This window comes from Nyctibius grandis, chromosome 8 (genome assembly GCF_013368605.1).
Source record: "Nyctibius grandis isolate bNycGra1 chromosome 8, bNycGra1.pri, whole genome shotgun sequence".
Classification (NCBI taxonomy): Eukaryota; Metazoa; Chordata; class Aves; order Nyctibiiformes; family Nyctibiidae; genus Nyctibius; species Nyctibius grandis.
In genome coordinates this window covers 36,620,112-36,645,261 of record NC_090665.1, presented here as the reverse complement: position 1 = coordinate 36,645,261, position 25,150 = coordinate 36,620,112, and the positions used below count along the sequence as shown (strand labels likewise).

At 39.0% G+C, this 25,150-nt stretch overlaps 2 protein-coding genes across 6 annotated transcripts in view; one reads left to right on the top strand and one right to left on the bottom strand.

Moving 5' to 3' along the window:
- The first annotated feature begins 1,003 nt into the window (after nt 1-1,003).
- NEXN (nexilin F-actin binding protein) lies at nt 1,004-23,796 on the top strand. Its single transcript, XM_068406482.1, is given in 17 exon segments — nt 1,004-1,092; nt 8,375-8,452; nt 9,657-9,748; nt 9,750-9,797; nt 9,799-9,844; nt 9,986-10,066; nt 10,152-10,212; nt 10,215-10,300; nt 11,668-11,682; nt 11,685-11,711; nt 12,834-13,025; nt 13,104-13,277; nt 15,642-15,827; nt 19,984-20,181; nt 21,432-21,653; nt 22,779-22,964; nt 23,425-23,796. Coding segments are annotated over 16 exon segments (2,013 nt in total). The 5' UTR covers nt 1,004-1,092; nt 8,375-8,425.
- FUBP1 (far upstream element binding protein 1) overlaps nt 14,908-25,150 on the bottom strand; it is a 36,843-nt gene continuing 26,600 nt past the window's right edge. For all 5 annotated transcript variants that reach the window (XM_068406470.1, XM_068406467.1, XM_068406469.1 and 2 more), the window contains one exon: nt 14,908-15,106. In XM_068406470.1, coding sequence (XP_068262571.1) covers nt 15,089-15,106 — 18 coding nt within the window. In that variant the 3' untranslated portion in view covers nt 14,908-15,088. The remainder of the gene's footprint in view (nt 15,107-25,150) is intronic.

The window sequence follows — 25,150 nt, the reverse complement described above, 5'->3', positions numbered from 1 at the left end:
ATAAATCCAGCTGAAAGTTAGGCTCCAGTGTGGTAGACCCAGTACAAGTGAATAGGAAGAAAAAAGTTCTGCACTGGAGACCTTGCAATTGAACATGTAGGAAACATGTCATCTTTCAGCAGGAGAAGGAATGTATTCAGATGTAATAAAATCGTGTTGCTGCTTCTACTTTACAAAGTTTCCAGAGAAAGGCGCTGTTTTAAACCGAACGCGCTCTCCGTCTCGCAGGTCTGGCACTAGCTGGATTCCTCTCCGCTCCATCAGCTAACTGTCACTTTACTATTATTAGCTGTTTGCTCTCCATGTGCCATAAAACGACTTCGGACCTGACCACCGTGGGTATAAAGCGTCCCCCTGGCAGGGCACGACCCGACGGCGGAGCGCTCCCTGCGCGGCCCGCGCTTCCCCCCGGCTCTGACTCGGGGCCGAGAGGCGAGAGCGGCGGTTCGCTGAGGCTGCGGTGGCGGTAAGTACGCGGTGATAATTCGCTGCTGGGGTGCCGGACCCTGCCGTTACCTGAGGCAGGGATCTCTGGGGACGTGGCCGTCACACAGCCGGGGTGCCGCCGCCCCAGCCGCGGGCAGGTCAACAGCGGGCGGGCTGCGGGGCGGCGGGTCCCCGGCTGCACCGCCCGCCGAGCCCTCGCCCGCGGCTCGTCCGCGTCCCTGCGGCAGGGACGGGCGCGGCCAGGGGCGCGCTGGCCGAGCGGCGGCCCCCCTCCCCCGGCTATTTATGGCTTTTGGTGCCTCCAGCCCAAAATAAGCCTGTTGGCCCGGGCGGTTGTCCGCGGAGCGCGGGGGGGCGGCCGGGCTGCGCCCCCCGCCGCGGTGAGGGGCCGGGCATGGCGTGCCGAGCCGCGCCGCAGGGCCAGGGCCGAGGCGGGCCGGGCCGGGCCGGGCCAGCTGCCGCGGGCGCGGGGCTCGCCTGGAATGCGGGCGCCGGCCGCGCGTCGCGACTTTTATGGAAACTCGCAGCGTCGGAGCGGCGGCCGCAGCCAAGGGGCGCGCCGCAGCCAAGGGGCGCTCCGCTCCGCAGCCGCCAGCCCGCCCGCCGGGACCGCGCCGAGCCGCAGCGGCGCGGCAGCGCTCACAGGTAAGAGCGGCTCCGCCAGCCGCGGATGGGAGAGGGGGCTCGGGCGGGCTTCCCCGCCCCGCGTCGCTCCCTGCCGCGCACAGCCCGGCCCGCCCCGCGCTCGCCCCCCTCCGCTGCGCCGCTCCCTCGTCGTGGCTGCCCGGCCCGCCGCCTCCCGGCGCCCCTCGGCGGGAGCCGCTGCGGGAGCGGCGTCTCCTTCCGCCGCCTCACGGCCCCGCCGCCAGGGAGTCCGCTCCGCCGGGCGTCCCCTCACAGCGCCGGGGGCGGCCGGGCCGAGTGGCAGCCCGGAGATCTGTCGGGAGAACGAACCCCCTTCGCGCCGCGGTGGGCGAGGGCCGCCGCCAAGGCCCCCTCGGTTGCGGTGGCAGCCGACGGGGCAGCGCCTGGGGGTGGCTCAGCCACAGCCTCGCGGTGAGGGGTAACGGGACGCGCCGAGCGAGGCGGGCGGCGGCCGCCGGCGGTGTCTCCCGGGGGTGGCGGGGCGGGGGCCCCCTCACGGCCCGGGGGCCGGGACAGGGCGGCTGAGCAGGGGCACGGCCCTGCCCGCCTGCCACGGGTGCGACGGACTGTAAATGAAATCACGAATCCCGCGGAGTGAGCGGCGCCGCTCGCCGCGCAGCCGGCGGCCCCGGGCCAGCGCGGAGCCAGGGCGGCCGCGGGGCAGGTTTGGTGCCGGCATCAGGAGCGGTGCGTGCGGGGACCCGCGGTGCGGCTGCCCTCGGAAGCCTGCCGCTCGGTGGTGTGCGCTAAATAAAAGTTATCTGAAAATCCCTTATGTTCATAAACGCACGTCTCTGCGTACGGAGGAGCTCTGCTTTGTTGGTGGGGTCTTCAGCAAGCGGCAGACCGCGTTTGTAGGTTCTGCTTCATCCCGAAGTGTTGACTGTCAGACAGCGTGGCTTGGAAGAAAATATTGGGCTTCCGCGACAGCTTACAAACTATTTATTACCACGTGTGTTTTAGGTAAATAAGAGCTTCTGCTAACACAATAGACATCTGTGAAAAAAGCATGTTTAATGAAACGTATTAGTATTTCAAAAATTAATGAAGTAGCTGCATGCTATAAAACTTACTACTCTTAAGAGACCTTAGATGTCTTAGAAAAATGTCCAATGAAATGAAACTGTAAAATAATAATTAGTCTTATAAGAGGGCCGAGTGTATTAAGGAACACAGAGGTATGAGAGTATGTCTGTGTATGTAGAAAGCACACAGTCTGGTGAAATACAAGAACTGGGTAGACGGTTTAGGATATGCCTAAGAAATACTTTAACTGCATTTGGAATATTTTCAATGAGTAGTTTCCTCCGTGAATGAAGCCAGACAATCTGTAATTTACCATACTCAGATATTCAGCTTTGAAACTCCTTTAACAAGGAATGCTGCCGTGGCCGAGCTCTCTGGAAGGTAACTGTGGGCAAAGGGAGGTGAGGGCTAATGGCGGTGGAAGAGCAGTTCAGGAAGCAATAGGAGTGACCCTTTGCTGCACGCTGAAGGCAGCCACGTCCGCTCAGGTGAAGGTATTACACACGATCTGTTTTTTATGGGCATCAGTGCTACCAGCGGAGTGGGGTTAGTCAATTGGGAGCAGCAGCTGATCTCCAGGTAGCCAGGAGACCTCTCCTTTGTGGCGGAGTCATAGCACGGGCACAGTGACCACCACTGTGTTGGGTCTGAGCTGACTACGGGGATTTCAGAGAAGATGCAGACAGGCTGTGTCCTGTCGTCTGAGAAGCAGCAAATTGCAGTAGTGCTTCATGTCCAGTATTTTGTCCCACATTTCAGCACCCTGATCTCTGAAGTCCGGTCAGTGAAGTCAACAACAGTTGAGCTCAAATCATACTGTTTCTGTTCAGCTGCTGTGACACAACGAGGGATGAAGGAACTATGGCATGGGCAAAATACACTGGTTTTTCTCTTGGGGACCTCAGTTCACAATTTACTGCCACCCGTTATTAGGATCAGCACATATCTTGGAACATGAAATCTTGGGCCAGAAGATTTCAGCAGGGGTTCTCCCATAACAACGCAGTCTCTCAGCCCCCACTACGTTAGCTCTGGAGCTATAATAGTATCTGAAGAGAGTAAGGAATTAACAGACAGACCTTTTCTACAGAGAAGGGTGATTTGATTTTTTTAACACAGCAGTTGGACTGCATGGCACTGTCACATTAAGAGTATTTACAGTTATATAAACAAACATAGACAAAATCCTTTATAACAAATACGTTTTTATAAATAACATCATATCTGCAAGGACTATTCTGCTATAATATGAGACTCAATAAATGTTGAAGTGCAATAAATACAAAGATTGAGGAATAGATTGTGTATGAAATTGAATTATCTGTGTCAATTGTCAGTAAGCATTCTAGTCTTTAATTATAAAGCCTTAATGAAGGAAGTACAAGGAAGTGGAAGTAGTTTTGTATTTTGTATTTGACAAAATGTGAAGTTGAGACAGCTGGTGTTAATTGTCATAACTCATTGGCTTCAGCGGAGCTGATGGTTTACGCCAGTTCAGGATCTTCCCCCATGCACGATAATTTTAGTATCTACTTTAGTATCTGTAATTTAGTACAACAACTGGTAGTGTAATTCCAGACGAGTTACAGTAAGGACATAAATCATGAGCATCGCTCTCTTTCCCCTCCTCTTTCCAGTTCTATTTAATATTTTGTTAAATATTTTAACATTGTGGACTCTTTTCCTCCTCTAAGTGCTTTGGCTACAACTAGTGAGTTTCCAACTCTCACAATATGGTTTTCTTATATAATGGAGCCTTCCCTGCAAGTAGATCTCAAAGAGCAGACAGATGGTAAATGTAACGTAGCCTGTGCCATGAAGGACTTATTTATAACTCACAGTAGCCACAGGACAGCAGGGGGGCCTCCCGACAGGAGAAATCCCAGAGGAACTAGACTTTTTAAAGTCCTGGCTTCGTACTCCTATTGTAAAGAGTAGTATTCAGTTCAGGAAAATGCTGGTATTTTTCTGTGTCTCATGTGAGGATGTTAATCACCCCACTGAAAATCAAGAAGAACTATGTTTTCTAATGAAGGAGAATTTTATTATTTATGGGAGGTTTTTTAATTTGGTTAAAGCTGCACAGCATTTTTTGAGCAGTTGAGGACTCTGACCTCCTTTCAGGAATGGAAATTAATTAAATTTAAGGAGATGGGGTTTGGGACTTGTGAGCCATCAAACCTTCTGTGTCGCCTTAATGGTTTCCTTTGTTCACTTTGATTATTTTGCCTAGAGTAAGGTTTTAGGGAGTCTCTGTGAAAAGTTGAAAAAGTGCTATGATCGTAACAAATGAAGCCATATCGGAGGTGATAGCTTAGTCATTTACAGCAAACAAATGAGATGCTTGAAAACAGTAGGGTTTTTTTTTTCAGAGTATTTCTAATCATCTATTGCCTAGTTTCCTACACATTGTTGGTTTTGTATTAAATTTTCATGTGAAACTTCTTAGAGATCACTCTCTGCATTACAGCCAGTTAAGCCATTCTAGTAATGGCACTTTCTCTTCCATTCAATTCCAGAGGTAGGACCATTGATCAGAGGATGGAGGTTAAATTTCTCCTCTAGGAAAAATAGACGTAGACCTCCTTTGAAAGTGGAACTGCAGTCTAGTACTTTCAGTATAAACATTATAACACCAGACTAACATTTCCAGAGATATCTCGTTTAATCATAGGAAAGGTAGAATGTGGAGAAAGAAGAAATAGTGTCAGGTGAATGCTAGAGCGATGAGACTGGATAGGCAAAGAAAAGCCTAGTAACAAGCTCAGTTCATTTTTTTATCATGGTTGTGTTCAACATTATAATCTGGGATTTTTCTGAGTGAGAATCTTCAATGAGGAGCTCTTACAGCTTTTCCTGAGATCAACAGACCTCAGGAAATAAAAGAAAAAGATGAGAATGAACCTCAAGGTTGGACAGCTTCGTAATAGGAGGACAAATCTCTTCTGAAGTAAGTACATATACAAGTAGATTCTTGTTGCCTCCAAGAATAAGCAGTACTTGTATTAGATGAACTCTGTGGGAAAATTCTTATTACAAAACAAGGATGTATATACAACTTAAATGTATAACTAGTTCCTCTCAAAAGGGAATTGGTAGGAAGATATCTTATTTAAAAGTAGCTATTGTTAGAAAATAAAATATGTCAAAGTTTCTTGGGTTGGAAAATTTATTACCACATGCTTTGTGCAAAGCCCATGATGAAGGCACTGTTCTTCCATTCTTTGTAGGCGTCAGGACTTCTTAACTTAGCCTGTTTGGTTTTCTCAGCAACAACACAGTGACTGTGTGGATCCTCTCCTAATGATAAGGCAGATACAAAGGAGCTTCAGTCCACTGCTGTTGTTCCTGAAGCAGCGGTCACAGCCTCACACACCCAAGCCAGAACTCGAGGAGTCCTTTTTTCTGAAAGGTACTAAATTGTGTTTATTGGAAATTACTCGTCTGCCTTGAGGGGTCCCTGAGGTAGGGTCCTGCTGCTGTTCCTGCTCAAGGTTTAAGTGCCATGGAGAGGGAAGAAAGTGCAAACATGGGTGGTACCATGTTTAGTAACGCCCTACTGCTTATATCTTTTAGCATCTAAGGTAAAAGTAGGATGACTTGCAGATGCAAAATGTCCTTTGAGACAGCTGGCTAATCTTCAAGCATATTAAGAGTGAGTGATGCCACAGAACTGGAAAGTAGCCTACGGTAATAGCAGAATATGGCAGTAATCCAGGTGGCAGAAATGTACCTGCCATATTGAGGGCCCACAAGCCTGTTGGACTGGCACATTTTTGGAAGTTCAGACAGCAAGAATTTGCACAGAAAATTTCTTCCAACAACTGCACTTCTAAAAAAAAATTCAGATTTGTTATTTGAGGGCAGGTCTCACTGCTGTCAGCAATCTCAGTGACACTGTTGAGGGGTTCAGGTAAATGGAGCTATCATCAGAAAGGTTCCAGACAAAGGTTAGCTCAAAAGCTAAATTGTGTTCTCAGACTTGTAGACATAATCTTCCTACAATGAATTGCACATAATAAGCAAATCAGACTTCGGAATAGTCAGTTTTCTGATGACTTTAAGATGAAGCCATACAGATAGGGTATGTTGCTGTAGTGAAGGTTAGCAGTAACCTTCTCTTGAGGTGTTTAGGTGAAATGGAATTCCTTGTGAAAGATTATCTTTGGGCCTTACTTTTCTGCTCCAGCCCTGTATGAAGGCTAGAGGGTCTAGATGTCCCAGGCTACTTCAGTGCATGAATTGTACCAATGCATGCCGTTCCTTTGTTTTCTGAGGGGTTCATACAGTAAACCTTTTATTCAGCTTTTGTATTTTGAGTACAAGGCTATCAGCCACAAGCAGGAAAGAAGAAATTAAAAAAGCAGAGAAGCAAAAGAAGAGAAGAACTTCTCTAAGACCTGCTTAGAAAAATGAGGAAGTCAAAGGATTTAACTAGTTTTAAGGTTCTACTGATCACAATGGTGATTTTTACTTACTTGCATGAAGTAAGCTAAAGCTTACAAAGACATGCAAATCCAACTGCACAATATACAAATGTGTATGGGGACCTTGAGACCACAAGAATGCTAGTGAAGTTACCTGCCTTTCTAGCCACAACAGAATTTTAACATGCTATTGCTGCTCTGAAACAGCCTAAACAGGAGGTAACACTTAGTACTTTCATGTTCATGTGTTCACAAGTGACAAACTGACATACCTTGGATTCCTATCAGTCTACAAGTGAGGTATTTGTCAACTCCAAGTTGGGGGGGGGGTGACTTTCCATACTCACACGTGTTGAAAAGGGACACCCAAGTGTTCTCCAGAACACCTCTGTTGAATTTGAAGAGTTTGGAATTTGTAAATCAGGGCAGGGATTGGTAGCTAAATGCTCTTGTTTCATATGCTGTGACTGCTTTCATTTGGAAAGATCCCCAGATATCCAAGAACCTCATCCAATCTGTATAGCTACAGCAGCACCAATGAGCCTTGATGACATTGGTGTATTTTTGAATAGCTTATATGACAACTACTCTTAAAGTTCATTATTTTTAACACCACATAGAAATTCCCATGTTTATAATGTTTGTAATTAAGAACTAGAGAACTTGAAGGCTAAGAATGACTAAGAACTTAATTTTCATATCATGAAATGGCCTGACTTCAGTTCCTCTAAACCACACGTGAGAAGTCCCTTCCAGTAGTAAGCTACTTTTCTAGCTACTTTGAGCCTTTGAGTCCATTTGTTTGCACCATGTTTGGCACACTGAGTTTTTAGGCTTGCCTGGGACTCAGGGCATCGGTACAGTACAGACAGCAATGGCACTGGAGTCATGTCATGATTTCCTTGCTCCCTCAAGCTCTAATAGACCTGATGACTTAAAAAAAAAAAAGGGGGGGATGGAAGGAAAAGGCTTGCCCTGAGTTTGAAGTGCCTTTCCCTTAGGTTCTAATAAGTAGCGTAATATAAAATTTGTAACACTTTTCTCTTAAAAAATGCAGTGCAATTTCCAGCCCACAATTAAATGATATAAATAGTTTCTCTAAGGTGTGTAGATGGCTTACCTAACTCATTTGATGATAGTTTTTAGCACTAGTTTTCTCTAGAATAGCCCTAGGAGAAAGGAAAGAATTGTTTTACATTCCTGTATTGGGTGAAGAGCTGAGAGAGTTGCCAGCCCGGCCGAGACTCAAGCAAGAGCATTCACCCAGGCAGGAGATCCAGCTGCATCTCTCAAATGCAGGTAGGTCCCCCTGGCCACCGGGCCATATTTCCTCCTGCCAGCCATATAAAGGCGAAGCAGCGTCTCCAGGAGGCTGTGGAGCCTTGGCACTGAACACTCTGCAACACTTCATGCAACCTGAGCTCCCTAGGCTCGTACATCAGACTGAAGTGGAGCAGCGGAGGTGCAGAGCACATTCCTTTCTGCTAGCATGAGCATTGAGAAAAACAGTTTCATAACACACCAGACAGGGCAGCCAGAGCTTGGCTCCAAGTTATTTTTTCTTTTTTTTTTTTTTTTAAATGGAAATTAAAACCCAATATCTAGGACTATATAGAGGGGTTATGAGCATGAATAGTGAATCATAAGCTTGTTCTTTTAATTACTGCTGCATACTTAGAATCTATTCATGTCTTCAAGAGCCTCAAAGGACCAAATGAAATTGTGATACATCGATTTCAGCCTCTGCAAACTTATTTACAGGAAGATGGTTAAAGCATCATTCAAAAGGAAAAGAAAGGAATATAACTACAACTGTTTCTTTCAGGTAGAAACTGAAAGCAATCTTAAACATACCAGGTGCAGAGCACAATACAGTAGCCATGAATGACATTGCACAGAAAACTGAGGTATGTACTAATTTTAAAGTAATCAAAGTAATGTAGTAATTTACAACTGATGCTTGCAAAAAGAGTAATTACAAACAATTGTAAAAGACAAACGATTATACTGGAAGTCTGCTGGTATTGCTGTTATTTTAAGACAATGGAAGGGCACTTGAAAGTAGCTTAAGGAAACTATCCGATTTGATAGAATCTGTGAAATATCTTCTGTTATTAAACAAAAACCCGAAGGAGGAAGGCAAAATAAAGGTAACAAAATATGAAGAAACTTTAAGTGTTGGGGGGGAAATTCAGGGCAACAATCACATCTAATTCTAAAATGTAAATATTAGGCTACTTCAAATATTTCTTCTTTTACATAGACTCACTGAACAACAGGAACAAAAGCAGGATCCAAAAACTATTGGTTAGGTGGAAAAATATGAAACATGGAATGTTTTCAGCCAGTTTTCTCAGCATTACTGTATTGAGAACATTCCTGTAGCCATGACAGTAAAAAGAGAGTAAACTTTACAGTAGTTCTGAAAAGTGGGAACTTCTCGTACTGTTTGGACACACTCAGAGTAGGCATTGGCAGAGAAGTGTCCAGTCGCTGTATCAGTATTAGAGGCCTACAAAGCCAGTGATCTTGACACTTTATAACATAAAATCACTGGACTTTTGAGTTTCTCTAAATAGTAAAAAAGTAAGTATATAATGCTCTGGAAGTTTTAAATGAACAAATAATACTATTTATTTAAAAACCATATATGGCTGTTGAAGTGTTGCAAAAGAAAACATACATATTGTATTATATGTCTGTGTCTTTTTATCTGTTTTAAATGCTAGGGGTAGAGAGGCTCTTTGGTGACTGCTTATGATTTAAAACAACAATATAAATCTGTATCTAATTTTTAAAGCCATAGTAATGGAAAACGTGCATTCACATAGTTCATATACTTAGTTATGTAGCTATTGATTACAATTACTTATAGCCTAAGTTTAATACAATGCTAAATGTTTTGGATATTTTAGTATTTATTACTATTTATGAACAAATACAATGATGCTTAATAGATGATGGCTAGTGGCACGAAGTGAAGTTCATAATCCCAAATGCACTTCTGTTTTATGTTCTTACATTCTTCCTAATCCAGTCTATCAGAATATTTCTGTCCATCTGTTTCAACTTTCTTTTTCTTATCTTCATTTCTTCTATATCTTCACCAAGATTCTGCTTTCTTCATCTAAACCCGTCCAAAAAATCCTATGTGCCAAGCTTCACAAGGGTGATGTAAAGGATAAATTTGAAGCTATGCAGAAGCAAGGGAAGAAGAAATCAAAGGAGATCTAGAGATGAAAAGCAAAGAAGAAGAACAATATGTTAGAGAGAGAGAATGGAACAGGAGAAAGCAGGAGGTTATTTTCTTTGCAAATATTTTGTGTTATTTTAATATTCAATATTATATGTGAAAATATTTTCACATTATTTTAAGACAATAATACTGGACTTCTATTTAAGGTATAAAGACAGTTTACTTTCTGTGTTTCATCAACTAGATGAAAGAACTGCTTGGATCTGATGAAGATGATGACACAAAATCATCTAAAATAGAAAAGGTTATGTTCCAAAGCTAATAGGTAAGACAGGCCTGATTTTAAAGACCATATAATTCACTAGGTAAGTATTGATGTAACTACTGAACTGTGTGTTTCATATGCACAGGGAACTGTGAAAGGCAAGTTTGCAGAAATGGAGAAGCAAAGGCAAGAAGAAGAAAGAAAAGAATGGAAGAAGAAAGAAAGCGGAGAATTGAACAAGATATGATTGAGAAAAGAAAAATTCAAAGAGAATTAGCAAAAAAAGCACAGGAGGTATGTTCGTCTGATCATAATAGTCAGGATGTAATTGTAGACAATCGACACAAGAAAAAGCTTTGTATTGACCAGAAAGATTTGATCTTAAGATTTCTGATAGTGGTGACTTATATGGGAGATGCTCAATGGATGGAAGTGGGGAATAATGGTCAGAGAATCTTCATCTTCACTTCTTTACAGTAACAATTTTTTTAAGCACTAAATTTGAGTTACAGGTGAAACCAGGCAGGCATAAACCTAGTCGGAATTGTGAATCAGGCACAAATTTTAGTGTCATATGCATACAAGAGTTTATAGAATTTACTAAACTAATTTAAAAATGTTTCTTATATTTTACCAACCCTTACTTTAGACAATTTTTGTTTATACATTAGTGAATACAGTTCAGTGAGAGATGAACTAAGGCAAGCAATAAGAAACAGGAAAATGCTATTGTAGGCAAAGAGAAGAAGAAGATACTATGCAGTAAAAATCATGACGATTCAGATCATGTTTTATTCCTTTGGCCACTTTGTGAATCTTTATTGCGTATCTGTGTGAACACACTCCAACTTTTGTTGATGCCAATAAAGCAAATTTTGTCTTTTGTAGAATTTTGCATTGGGTATCATATTTAATTCCTTTTGTAAGTTTCCTTCAGTGCTGCAAATACTGCGGTAAGAGTGAGCATCTAAATGATAGACTAGAACCTGCAAATTTTTATTTAACCACAAAAGACAGTAGTACTTGATTAGGTTTGTGTTTGTTGTAAGAAAAAAAAATAGTGCTATAGGAGGAGTCAGTTTTCAACAAGGACTTGGACAGTAATTTTCTACAAAAGACTTCTAACATTGTTAAAACTGGACTTTTAACTGGAAATGTATCTAGCATATATTTAATCTACTCTGAAAGGCAGAAGTATGTACCACGTAGAATTTTAGAAAGTATGTTAGTTTAGACAGTAACATATAAAGACACGATATGAAGCAAATACAGCAACAGGCTTTTGGCAGGACTTGAGGGGAAGACAAATGTCACTGGAATAAGAAATAATCCATGAGCTTGCTTTAGCTTTTTTTCTTTTACAACAATTCTGGATTGCTTAAATGAAGAATGGACATCTGCAGTACCCTTCTGGGTTCATGACCGAAGTGTTAAGAATGCTTTAGCATACTTTTCTGTATGATGTTTTATGTCATGTTCCTTCTTCCTCAACAAGCTCATCTATCTGAAGTATTCCAACCAAAGGTTCAATCATTACCATCCCTGTGAATTTGAGTGCTACATACATATCACTGATATAAAAGAATTTCCAGTTCTATGTTTGCAAATCTAAGGCAAAGAGCCACAAAGTAATGTAATCATATGAAATTCTCATTTAATAGATTGATGACTTTAACTAATGACGGGAACTGAATCAGCAGCAGAGGTAATCAGCATTTTTTTAAAGAAATGTTCACCTACATTTTTATTCACTTTGTTTTATTATTGTAATTTGGGCTGAGGAAAACTTAGAAAAGAGCACACCAAATACCTAATTAAAATTCAACCAAGACCTAAACAAATTTTTAAAGTATATGGAACTATATGTCTGTATTTGAAGTTTAATTTATTTAGTTTGAAATAGAGTCTGCACTGTGAATACTTTGTGGTTAGTTAAAAACATCTAAAATGTGAATATTCAAAGCCTCAGAATGATTTGAGGTATACGGGCAATGATACTCTAAGATCCTCTGACTTTGGCAAGTATAATCTTAAAAGCTCTTTGCCTTAACTTGACAATGAAAAAGGGGAGTCTGTCAATATACAGATGTTTGAACACCTTACTCATTTAACTGTTTTGTTTTTTTTTAAATTGACTATTTTACCATATCAGTTTGGATTTTAAGTCTTGCAGATAAATGTTTAATTTCAAAAAGCTAGGTCCAAAGGTCCTATTGTCTTTACCACAAGAAAATCACATTCCTACCACAGTTTTGGAAAGACAAACAAACAAAACCCCATTAGTTTTAAGTTATTTGACAGTATCCCCGTTAATCACGGTATTTTGTGAAATAACCTGGCTAAAATGTATTTTGGCAAGTAAGTTGTGAAAATAGTTTTGAAGCAGCAACGTCCTTCAAAGAAATTACTCTGCCTGACAAATTACATATTGCTCTCTAGAACTACTAGCTTACTCCAACCATAGTATATCCCTTACTTAGTAAATATAAGACTGAAACTAGAGTATGGCTACAATTGCTATATATTCAAAGTTTCACCTGTTCTTCTCCAAACTATGAGTAGTTATAACTAACAGTTAATGAAAATATGTAAAGAAATAAAGGAGTTTGCCAGCAGTTGTGTTTAAAATATAATTCAGCCTTGACGCTCTTCAGACATTACAAGAAAACTAGTGACTGCCTCAGGCAGATGGGTTTATTCTTGTTGTTAATACAAGTAATTCTTAAGCTTTGGTGCACAAAGTAAAACTCGCAGTTTCAGTATGAAATGAGTCTATCTAGAAGTCAAGCTTTATGAAAAATATTATAATAAATATCTTTTTGGACAGGAAGGGGATGATTCACTGCTAGTTACAGTAGTGCCTGTAAAACCCACCAAAACACCTGGGAAGATGAAAATAAACTTTGAGAACACACGAAAGGAGGGAGCAGAACAAAGAGAGAGACAGGATGAAGAAACGAAGCTAAATATGAGGAACAAAACAATTCCTTAAGGAAACCAGTGCCTTTCATTTGCCATGGTAAAACCACTCATCTAAAAATACCTAAGAAATAAAGATGTATTATTTAAGATATAACTATTTCTTTTTCTTACATAGAGTGAAAATGAACAGAATGAAACACAAGAGCCTTTATCTCCTGGTAAGCTGAAAGTAACATTTGAAGAACTTGAAAGACAAAGACAGGAAAATCAAAGGCGGCAAGCAGAGGAAGAAGCAAGACAGCGTTTAGAAGAGGAAAAACGTGCCTTTGAAGAAGCTAGACAGCAAATGGTAAAGACATGTTTTGTTCATGTTGCTACAGAATTTTCACATAGGATATGCTTTTACATTCTTTCCTGTATCTGATTCTTCTTTTTTCTTATTCCTTAACTATATTTCAAGCTGTTAAGAGTCTGAAAATTGTATCACCATTATTTTTTGAAAGACCTCTTTTTGACCTGAGTTCTAACTCAGTAACCACACTGGCATAATGCTTTAAACGTTCTTTTAGTAAAACCAGGAAATTTATGTCTTTTAAATTTGCCAGCAATCTTAGCAGGTTTTATATTTACACTTTGTAGTACCTTAAGCTGTAAGTCCTCAAGAAGATAATTAGTTGTCTGGTTTGTTCTTAAATAGTGTTTCAGAGGTCTCACTAACCAGTTTTTTATGAAAACATTCTGTAGTAACAGAATGCTATTTCTTATTCCCACATTTATTTATAAATATGATAGATAAAATCATCAATTACAACTTTCCTCTTATGAAGAAAGGGAAAAAAGACAGGTCACCTCTCTTGTATGTACTGTCATAAACAACGATATACTAGAAACTACTAGATTAAGCCCCAAATTGTCAGAAATATTGCTCACAATTCTGGTTTGTATTACTTACAAAAACTGCCCTCCATATGTGTTATCATAAGCCAGACCTATTCTAGATCAACTATAAACAGACCTCACTATAGTTCATTCATTGCTCATACTAAAGGAATCATACACTTAGTATTAACATAAGATGTACCAGACAGTTTAGTTCTGTATTTCCTCCCTTTACTATACTCCATTTCCAAAACCATTTTTTAAGTTAAGTTCTGTATTTAAATATCTTTCCCCTGGACAATCATGATTATTATGACTTTGTTAATTCACAAAGAAGATTAGTGAGAAATTAGACTTTAATCTTCCATGAAATCTTTGAAAACATTATTTCTAGGAATTTGCTAACTTTAACTTAAAAAGAATATAAATATGGATGGACATTCTTGGACAAACAGCTCAAGATCACTATGTTGACTATATTTCAAAAACATTCAAGAAATTTATATTCTTCAAGAAAAAACAAAACAAAACAAAACAAACCCACCACAATCTCCAGAAAGCTGAAAGACTGAAATTCCCAACTGGTCCAAATTGAGAGGGTTCTAGGTTTAGGCAGATACCCAAATTGTAGTTTACTCCTCCACCCCCACCTCCAATAAATCACTTAACCCTTCCGCACCAATAACCTTGACATTATGTCAACAGTGCACTTTTTTCTTTTATTTTTGGGTGAGCAGGGGATACTAGTGAAGGAAAAGAGGGGAAGAAAATGAAGAGAAATTCATGACGTCACTAGCCATTCTAACTGAATGTTTGTTCACATCTCCCACCCTTACATATATGCTTTTATTAACCAAGTAATTTACAAATTCTCTATTTGAAAATAAATTTTCTAACATGCAGTTTTACCTGGTATCAGTGGTTGCCAAAATTTGAAGTCCAAAGTTTTCTTAAAGGAAGACTTCAGCAATTGATTTCCCTCAATTCTTTCTTTTTTCCCTATGAATTCCAAAGAAAAGATTTCTGTAACTCCCTTAACTGGCTACCCCACGTACCAGTCCCAGGGCTGCTCGCAGTATGCAGGAAATCTGGATTATCAATGCTCTGACAGTTCCCAGTCAATTTCCTCCATTAACAAATAAACTACTCTGAGATATCTTCTGAAGATGGTTCGTTCTTTGCTCTTGATTGCAGTTTGCGAAGCACAGGCTTCTCTTAGCAGATAAGTGTTCACTGCAGACAAGCAATAGTGAAGAGAGCAGAGTATCTCAATTCCCTTCTTCAGTGATGATTAAATGTCTAAAAAGAAAAGAAACAAAAATCTCAATCTGTAGTAATAGCAAAATGTTAATTGATTTAGTTTTGCTATAAAACTCTACAGCATTTTTTTTAACTGTAAGTGCATTGGTGAAAACAGTTTATATGCAAACGAAAAGAGTTGATGGTATAAAGGTCTATGGAAGTGATGTAAAGAAAGTGAATAGGGAGTGATTTACAGTACAGGATCCAACCCTGAGACCATAAAATATGTACTTAATTGTTCAGCTTTTTCCTGATAACACATTGTTCTTTGAATTACACACTCAACAGATTTTTAAAAATTATAGAAGCTACATACAGGATACTGAAATAAGTTTATTTTCTCCCTCCCTTGGCTAAAACCAAGACTAAAATGTTTCTTATAGGAACCAAACTGTTGATACTTTTTTCCCCTTAGGAGAAAAAAAAATATTTATAAAAGATCAGAAATGAATTAATGGAGTATTTAGTTACTATAAAGAGTATTTTTATGTTTGGATAAGTCTTTTCTATTTTTTCCTCTCCCTCTTTGAAGATAAATGAAGATGGTGATGAAGAATCTGAAAATTCTGTTAAAGAATTCCGTCCTGGTAAACTCAGACTCAGTTTTGAGGAGATAGAAAGACAGAGGAAGGAAGAAGAAAAGAGGAAAGCAGAAGAAGATGCAAGACGACGCATAGAAGAAGAGAAAAGAGCATTTGCTGAAGCAAGGAAGAACATGGTATGGCATTTTTGTTTAGTATATAGTTCAATTTTTACCTAAGTCTCCGATGAACTAGAAAGCCGCTCTGGGAAAAAGCTTTAAATACAGTTAGGAATGAGCGCTTCAGCTCCTTCATTGCATAGTTCACCTCACTGCTTATGAGAAGGTAGGGGAGTAAACTAATCAAGTTTGTTTACCAAAAATCATCACAGAACAAACCCTCCTCACAGCGAGCCTAGAAAGGATTTAAAATAATTTAGTCAAAACCAGATATTGTGTCCAATGGGTATCATTATGACAGATGCAACAAACTTGGAAAGCAAAATGCTTTCACAAGAAGGGTTTGTTGGTTTTTTTTTTGAGGGGAAAAGCAATTCCTTTTAATTCTCCAAGTTTATCTCTCTGTCTTTACAGGGTGTCCACTAATCAGCTCTTACTAGCTAAAGCATAATTAAGGCATACTAGAAAAATGCTCACTACAAGTACAAATTTTATAGTCATCTGTGGCCCTTTAGGAAGGAAAAATTAAGGCGGCTGAACTCAGCTAATACATGTTTTTATTGTATTTCATTGCTTGTTCAGAGAAACAGAAAAAGTAACTTGTGGCATTTACCATTAGAACAATTTGTAATATGGAACTTCCTTAGACAAACAGGGATTTCTGTGATATGCAGTGACTTCTAAAATTTGAGTTAAGATTATACTGAAGACTAATTTTCAGGGACCTAGGACTGACATACAGACACTACCTGGAAGCAGAGAAAGATGCCTGATTTCAGAGGGTGGCACCGTTATTTATAAAACATAACCAGCATGGAGCTTTTCACTATATTCTTCATGCTTATTTCAACAACTTTAAGTGTCAGCAGGCTTTTGGGTGTAAGCCAGTTAGTCATTGGTGGATGTTAGGAAATACAGTAATAAATTCCACAACTACCAACTAAAACTAAGTATTGTTTGTTTCAAAAGGAAGGGCAAGACATGCTGTACAGAACTGTGGAATAACCCGCCAATTTGGCAGTGTCTTTCTACATTCCCCTGTGTGGTTTTATTGGGAAACACTAAGTGCATGCATAATAAAATTTTCTTCATCATTCCAAGCAATGCTTTTGAGACAAATTAAAGCTTTGTATGTGACTACTAATATTGCTAGCAGTGCTCCCTCTGCCTGAAAATTGGTCCAAAGACAAGCCCTCTACACTGAGACACTACCCAGAGAAACAACAATGTAAATTTATACTGTACTGGTACGCGATTATGGAAAAAAAGTGTCTGTCCATACCTCCAAAGAGAGAAAACAGAAGCTAAAGCCACTGGAAAAAAAAAAATAAATGAGTGCTGCCGGATGTCTGCCATTATAATTTTTATGAAAAGCCAGCAGACAACCAAAGGACAGCAAAGCAAGTATGTGTGTTTTTTTCCTGCTTTCTTGAGAATGTCTTTTTTTCTGCCTCAGTGTAGTGAGAACCTAACTAAGCTCAAGTGTCTGGGCAAGAAAAATCTCACTGATTAAACAGGGTTTGATCCATTAGATGCAGCACGGAGTCTATGATTGCACCATAACAGCTGACAGTGAAGATATTCAGTAATTTAAAAAATTCACTGAAAATGTATTTTCAGCATATACATATTTGAACATTTTCTGTTAATTAGCATCCTGAATATGAACACCACATTTCTTATTACTTGTAATAGAAAGTATAAGCCTGTGCTTTCCCTATTTTCCACAGCTACACAATGTAGCAACAATGTAGATGTGTTTTCAAATATTTTTAAGAACATATTAGTCATCTCTTTCAGAAGTAGTAAAACCTCACATTCAATTTTTATTTAAGCATTTAAATTAAGTAGTTATTTTAGAACTTTTTTCATGTTCATTAATTTTAATTTAGTTTTGAAAGTATACACACAGAAGTACTAATATTGTTGCTGGAAAACACAACCACCGCCTGCTTTTGGAAGGATCTCCCTATTTCACGTTTACTTGTGCTACATTCATACTTCAGTGCTTCCCACCATCAACGTGATCACTTTCAGACTGAAGCATTCATCTTTCATCCCTGTCAGTCTCTTTCTGTTAGAGACTGCATAAAGAACCTGTCTTACCACAAATAAAAAAAAAGTTCTACTTCGTATCAGTCACTGTTTGCCCACTGAAAATTGGTTGACTTGACTGTACTGCAAACTATGGTTATTACAGGACTGCTTCTCACTACTGTCTGTTCCCACTCTGCAGAAAAAAAAAAAAAGTATGGTCTCACATCACAAAATATGGCTAAAATATTTACTGAATTAACCACAAGGGTTTTGTGCGTCACACAATTCAGCCAAATCTTTTCCTGTGTTTTTTAACCAGGAATAAGTTGTCTTACTGTCTTTTCATAACTTACCAATTTAAAAAATACACAGCAGACAGCTGCTAGTGTTTGCTCATATGCATAGCTTTTAAAAGTTTATACATACATGCACTGGTAAATTGTGAATTAATGCTTCTCTTATTCACTTAGTTCTATATCTTCTTGAAGTGACGAGCATATAACTAATGCATCACAAGCAAGAGGACACTCATGTTTCTTTGCTAATTTAGCTGTGGTTAGCCTCTGAAAGCTATGTGGCTATGCATTGTTTTCATTAAAGGAAATAGTTTACAGCTTTGTTTGACTCCACTTCTCCGTAACACAATTTCAACAAATATGCTCATATTATGCAAAACGAATGAGGAATGGAAGGAATGGTGGGGCTGAAGTCCAACTGTAAGCTTACTCATTGGGAAAATCTGAAGGAAATATATAGTGAATAGCAGTATTTGAGTGGGATTGGGCCAAAAAACTATTGAAAGACCTGTGACAAATAAAACGATATGGGCAAAGTAGGTCAGATAGTGGTACGAACTAGGATGGCACAAACAGCAGTGAAGGTGTAAGTTACAATGGCAGTAAGTGGCAATAAAGAGAAAAGGGAGTGCCAAAGAATCTTTTAAAAAATATGTTGATTTTCTGTTTCCTTATAAAGCTAGTCAAAACACTTTCCCTAAATGGAAGTTTTGTTCCTTTAATTCTTTCTAGCATTTCACTGATTACTACTGTTGGGAATGCCTACAATTTAAGGCACATTGGGCTCTTCAACATTTGCCACAAGGCTTTTCAAACATGCGCTGATTAGATAGCGCCTAAAGCCACATCACCACACAGTTCTAGATCAGTATCTGACCTCACCTCACACATTTATCTACAGAATGTTCCTGTTGAGACATTCTCTGTTAATAAATTTACATAGTTACATGCACAAACATACATTTATATAGGTTTTATCAATAAGTTATTTTAAAAATCTTCCTGCATAACTCATGTCATGCTACCTGGCCATTTTTGTAGCATACAGCTTCATATTTTAGTAATGCTTTGCTTCAGCAAATTCTGTCTTATAAAATATTTGTTCTTACACTTCCTGCTTTTGGAAGTAATGAAAATTGCCTTTCCTAGGCCCTACTATCTTCTTATGAATTAGTCTACAAAATAAGCAAACTGCTCATGAAAGACCGTCAAAGCCCAACGCAACCCTGAACCCTGAGAAAAGGACAGGGAAAGGAGGAAGCTCTTGCTGTTGGGTTGTACAAAGCAATGAACTGGCAACATAACTTCGTATAATCAATTTGTGCACAAGACTAGTTTCTTGTAGAAAATTTTGTTCAGTTATCCTTACTGGGAATACTAGTATTGCTTAAGAACAGGAATATAATTCATTTTGCTGAGAAAAAGATTACAGATATACGTACTTCAGCATTAAGAGCAATGACATTTAAACACAAGCACTTTGTCTAATGTCAGTCTGTGAAGTAAACAGGAATGAATTGTTTCAGGTCCCAAAGCTGCGTTTGGAGGACATCCTCTCCATCATCTCGCAAAAAAGGCCACATTTTAATAAATACCTTCATCTTCATTATAAAAGTTTAGCATTGTAATAATAAAGAGCTAAAGTCAAACACAAAACCCCCCAAACACGCTCCCTCCCAAAACTTTCGAGGAATACCCACATTGTCATATTGCATCTCACTGTACTGGGGCAGACATGGCAAAATACTTGGGTATCTATGTACTAGAAGGGACCGAGCAACGCTGTGATTTCATCACAGGTACCTTCAGGATGTATCATTAATGCTCTGGATTTCCAGCAGGTGCTGGATGATGGATCGCCAGAAATGTTTAAAACAGTTTCTCAAGAATCTCTCGTACCTGGTAAACTGGAAATTAATTTTGAGGAGTTACTGAGACAAAAAATGGAAGAAGAAAAGAGACGCACAGAAGAAGAGCGTAGGCAGAAGTTGGAAATGGAAAAGCAAGAATTTCAACAGTTGAGACAAGAAATGGGAGAGGTTTGTATATCAAAGGATATGTTAAGCATGCTCTGAATAAAAATATAATAATTTCAGTTAATTACTAAAATTGGTAACATTGTATATAATAAGATACATATTTTTTTATCACTAGTCTAACAGGAAAATGCTTTTATCACTGCCACCCTTAAAGTAAAAACCAATTTCAAATTCGTAATTTTTAGTTTGCAGTCACTTCTGAAAATTCTACAGTATTACGAAAACCATTATGTAATATTTACAATATTGGGAGAACAGAAATATCTAGTTCCCAAAGAATATACAAAAATGAAAGTAGCAAATTCTTGCTTTTCCTCAAGGAAATGCTGTGTTAACTAATTAGGAAAGAATGACAGTGGCCTCAACTTACTTCTAATCAGTGTATCAAGGGCTTGAAGATGGTCACAGTTGACTTTAAAAATCACACACAAAATTTGCTCTGCATACCAAATGTCTAAAAACTCGTGTTCATGAAATTTACACTCCGATTTGATTGGTGGTGGGTGGCAATTCTTTATTACTCCTTTTGAATATTAGAGGACTACATTATTTTTATTTATTTTTGTTGAGCAAAGCTAGAGTGAGTAATAAAGGCCCTAGACTGCAAACTTTTCAAGTAAATTTTATATTACATCCTGGGGAAGAAGTGAGAGGTAGGGACGTCCAACTAAAATGTATATACATCTTAGTTACTGTCAGTCAGAGGCCATAGAAGGAGGGAGTAAAATACCAACAACTACAGCTTCAGATGTGGTTTGACTACAGGATGCGGAACTGCCATTTCTTTTCCAGCCATGACATCCTGAAATCTCATTTGCTTTTTACTGAATTAAAGAAAGTAATGATTTTCTGTTTAACAAAGTAGCTGTATTTTAGAAAATTATTTCATATCATATTGCAAGTCAGAGAGGTAAATTACAGATCCAGGATAACTAAAAGCTTTTTGTATTGCTAGGTGTCTGGTTTTCTGAGTCTGTGAAAGGGGGTTTGTTGACAGCAATCCTTGAATAAAGGGTATGTTCAAGCAAGATATTTTACAGTCTGTATCTAGTTTAGTTGTGACACAAATGCAGTAATCCTGAGAATAGTGAGGAAAAAAAAAAAAATTAGAGGGAAAAGGTCTCTCTGCTGATTTCCAATAACTAAGAGAACTGTTCAAGTGTAGTAAGTTACACCTAGGCGTGGGGAGAACAGGTAGTAAAAATAACTACGGCATTTTCCATCTTATGCATTCTATAATTTCTGAACAGCTGGAAGAAGAGTCTGAAACTTTCGAGCTAAGTAAAGAATATGAAGAATTAATAAAGCTAAAAAGAAGTGGTTCTATTCAGGCAAAGAACTTAAAAAGCAAGTTTGAAAAAATAGGACAATTGTCTCAAGAAGAAATACAGAAGAAGATTGAAGAAGAGCGAGCTAAGAGAAGAGCAATGGATGAAGAAATAAGAGAAAGGGAAGCTGAAAAATTTCAAGAGGTAAGTTGCACTCTGTATATGCTAATGATATACTTAACTAGCACTCTAATGATCCAGGAGTGGACAATGCTGCTGCTTTCACCAAAGTTTTCTATATTTCCAAAATTAGTTTCTCCCTTCTTTCCTGTTTCCTCCCTTCAGATGCATGATTAAGTCTCACCTCAGCATCCCTGAAGGAAACAGCACCAGTTTATTATCAGGTGTCTGGTCAAGCAGAGATCTGCTTTTCTGCTTAAAGTCCTCAATTCAGCATCTTAACAACCTGAAACCTGCCAGACTGAGGGTTTAAAACATTCATATTTGAGAATTAATCTGTTAAAAATCACACGAATTGCTTCTCCTTCTGAACTCTAATTCATTCTCCACTGTATGAATTTAAAAACCCCGCCAAAACCAAACAATACCACTTGAAGATCAAGTCTTTTTATCATCTTTACTCAGTTCTCAGGGTAGAGCAGAAAAGGATGCCTCCTTATCTATGCTTCAGAGTGGAACCTTTCACATTTTTTCAGAGGGGAAAAAACAGAAATGAAGCCCTCAGTCTAACCAATAAACCAACACTATTCTCTGTGACCCAAAACACCAATGGAGCTTTCACAACAAAATTATGTGGCAGTGCAGGAAACTTAACAGTAATAAGTCTGATCTGAGCCTTCTTCTGAGGTTCCTGTCCACAGCAGTCAGTCACTTCAGTTATCAGCTCAAATCCTATCTTTGATTTTTGAGCTTTTAATTTAGTGACTGACAATGTAATTATGTTTCTGTAAGGTCAACCTGCATTAGGTGTTGAAGCTACCATAACATGGCATGAAAGCCAACTCACTAAGGATTTACCATTGCCACAAGACAGAATTCAACTTCTATATGAAAATAAAGCTTTAGGAGTATTTTTCTACCTAAAATTTTTGAAATTACTTCTGTAAGTATTTTGCCTTATCCCCGGGATAAACTATTACAAGACTCGACCTTAAACCCAACATTAAACAAACCTCTGACAGAAAGAGGACTCTGGGTGGCTTTGCTCAGTTAAGAAGAACTACTTCTCCACAAAACTGGTTTTATTATCATACGCACTTAAAAGGTAATAAATGAGTTAAATCCTATTTTTAATTTTTTCCCCCCAAGGATGACGAGGTAGATGTGAGACCAGCCAAGAAATCTGAGGCTCCATTTACTCATAAAGTAAACATGAAGGCCCGTTTTGAGCAAATGGCAAGAGCCAGGGAAGAAGAGGAGCAGAGGAGAATTGAAGAACAGAAATTACTACGCATGCAGTTTGAACAAAAAGAAATTGATGCGGCGTTACAGAAGGTATAAATTACGAAGTACCTTTTCTTCAGGCCTAAGTGTCAATTAACTTAGCATCTGATTACCACTGATGGCAACACTGCCAGAGGTATAAAAGGAACATTATACTTGTTTTTAACAGCTGCTGTGAATTGCTGCAATAATGTAAAATTTATTTTGGTGTTTTCATGTGTTCTTTAAGAGTACGAGATACTGCAAAGAAAGTTCACTCTATCCTTTGGATAGCCTGAAAATGGAATCTACATTCACGCCTATATTGTAGTCCAAGATTCCAGCCTCATTAAAATCCTTTTTACTGCCTGTTCCATATCCAGATTCAGTGCATTATGCTATCTAGTGAGGATACGTGTGGCATTTCCCCTTCTCAGAAACGTGGTAACTTTTCTGTAATCAAATACATATCACTAGCCGTCATACTGCTATTGCGACTTTAAATGTTCTAAATCGACTTATTTTAAAACAGAAAAGGGAAGAGGAAGAAGAAGAGGAGGGAAGCATTATTAATGGTTCTACTTGTGAAGACGAGGAGGATCAAGCTCGATCTGGAGCTCCCTGGTTCAAGAAGTCACTGAAAAACACATCAGTTGTTGATGGCGAGCCAGTGAGATTTACAGTTAAAATTACTGGAGAACCAAAACCTGAAGTTACATGGTGGTTTGAGGGGGAAATGTTGCAGGACTCTGAGGACTATCAATATATTGAAAGAGGAGAAACCTATTGCCTTTACTTGCCAGAAACCTTCCCAGAAGATGAAGGGGAATATATGTGTAAAGCAGTCAACAACAGAGGCACATCTGCTAGCACCTGTATTCTCACCATTGAAAGTAAGAGTTAGCATTTTAATTCGCTTAATTCTCAAATATTCTTCTTGTATCCTTCCTATTATGAAAATTAATTATCTGTTTCTCTTAACCCTTTTATTTTCTAGCTGATGACTACTAATACTCTACTTTAGCTGGAATCTTTCTTCCCCTCAAAACTTTCTTACTGCATCATCTCTTTCTCTGATGGGGCCAACTAAAGAAAGCAAGGATATGCATTGATTTGTCATTCCTGCATCAGATAGGAATAACCTTCAAATTGTGAGTGTCCGGGTTCCTTGCTCAAAACAAAAATTAGTATTAAAGGCTAAGAAGGAATCAATGTATGAAAGATCAGCTAAAGGAAAAAGCTGAATTATAATAGTGCTCCCACATTTGAAGACCAACTGTTGTGTAATAGTATACAGCTAAATACACAACCTGGAAATTTGTGTAGTCGTGTAAATCTGTTGGTATATTTTGCATGAACACTGAGTATTTAAGCTGTTTTACTTTATCCCAGAGGCATTGAACTGGCAAAAGGAAATACTTATTATTTTAAATCCCCCCAGTGTACTATTTTTAAAGAATAAAATATTACATAACTGCTCACTTTTGTTGTTTTGTTTCAAAGAGCATTTTGTTCTTTTGGTTTCAAATGGGCTTGCATTTAAACTGTTACGCTCTTACCAACCTATGCAGTCGATAATCCAAAAGTAAAAACTATCTCAGTAAGGCTTGCAGTAGTCTTTATAGTACCAACATTTGCTTGTAAAACTTATTTTTTCATTGCTTAAATGAGAAGAGGAACAGTTGGTGACAAAATACAAGCCTATCATAGCTAAGCTGGTAGGAAGCGAGCTTTAAGAACAGCACGTTCAGAAAGTGCCTAACTTCTCAATCTTTGTTCTCTCTCAATGCAGTAAGTTTACTGCTGAATCTCTAAACATTGTCTTCCTAAGGCTACTGTACTATTTTTCTCTAAGACCTCTTGATATCAACACTAATGTTATTGTGCTAACACCACCTGAATTGTTCAGCTTAAGCTTCTGTAGGAGTAATTTTACGAACAATAGTCACATTTTAAATCAAAGAAAATGTGTATAAGCCTTAACATAAAGACAAGGTAAGCTGCAGCAAATTAGATTTATGCACTCACTTAAAAAAGAAATTTCCTGTGGTTGAATCTGCTGACTGCTCTTTGTACATTTACCTACTGGAAGGAAGTCACTCTTTTGCCTCAATAAAATAGTTACAAATTCAGAAATGTCTTGAAAAAATGGTAATAAGTTGCATGATGTTTTGAATGAATATTTATCCTAATAGCCATACAAATACATTCTACTTCACTTCACGTGGGCGATGTTCATTCTCAGAAATACTAGTTGC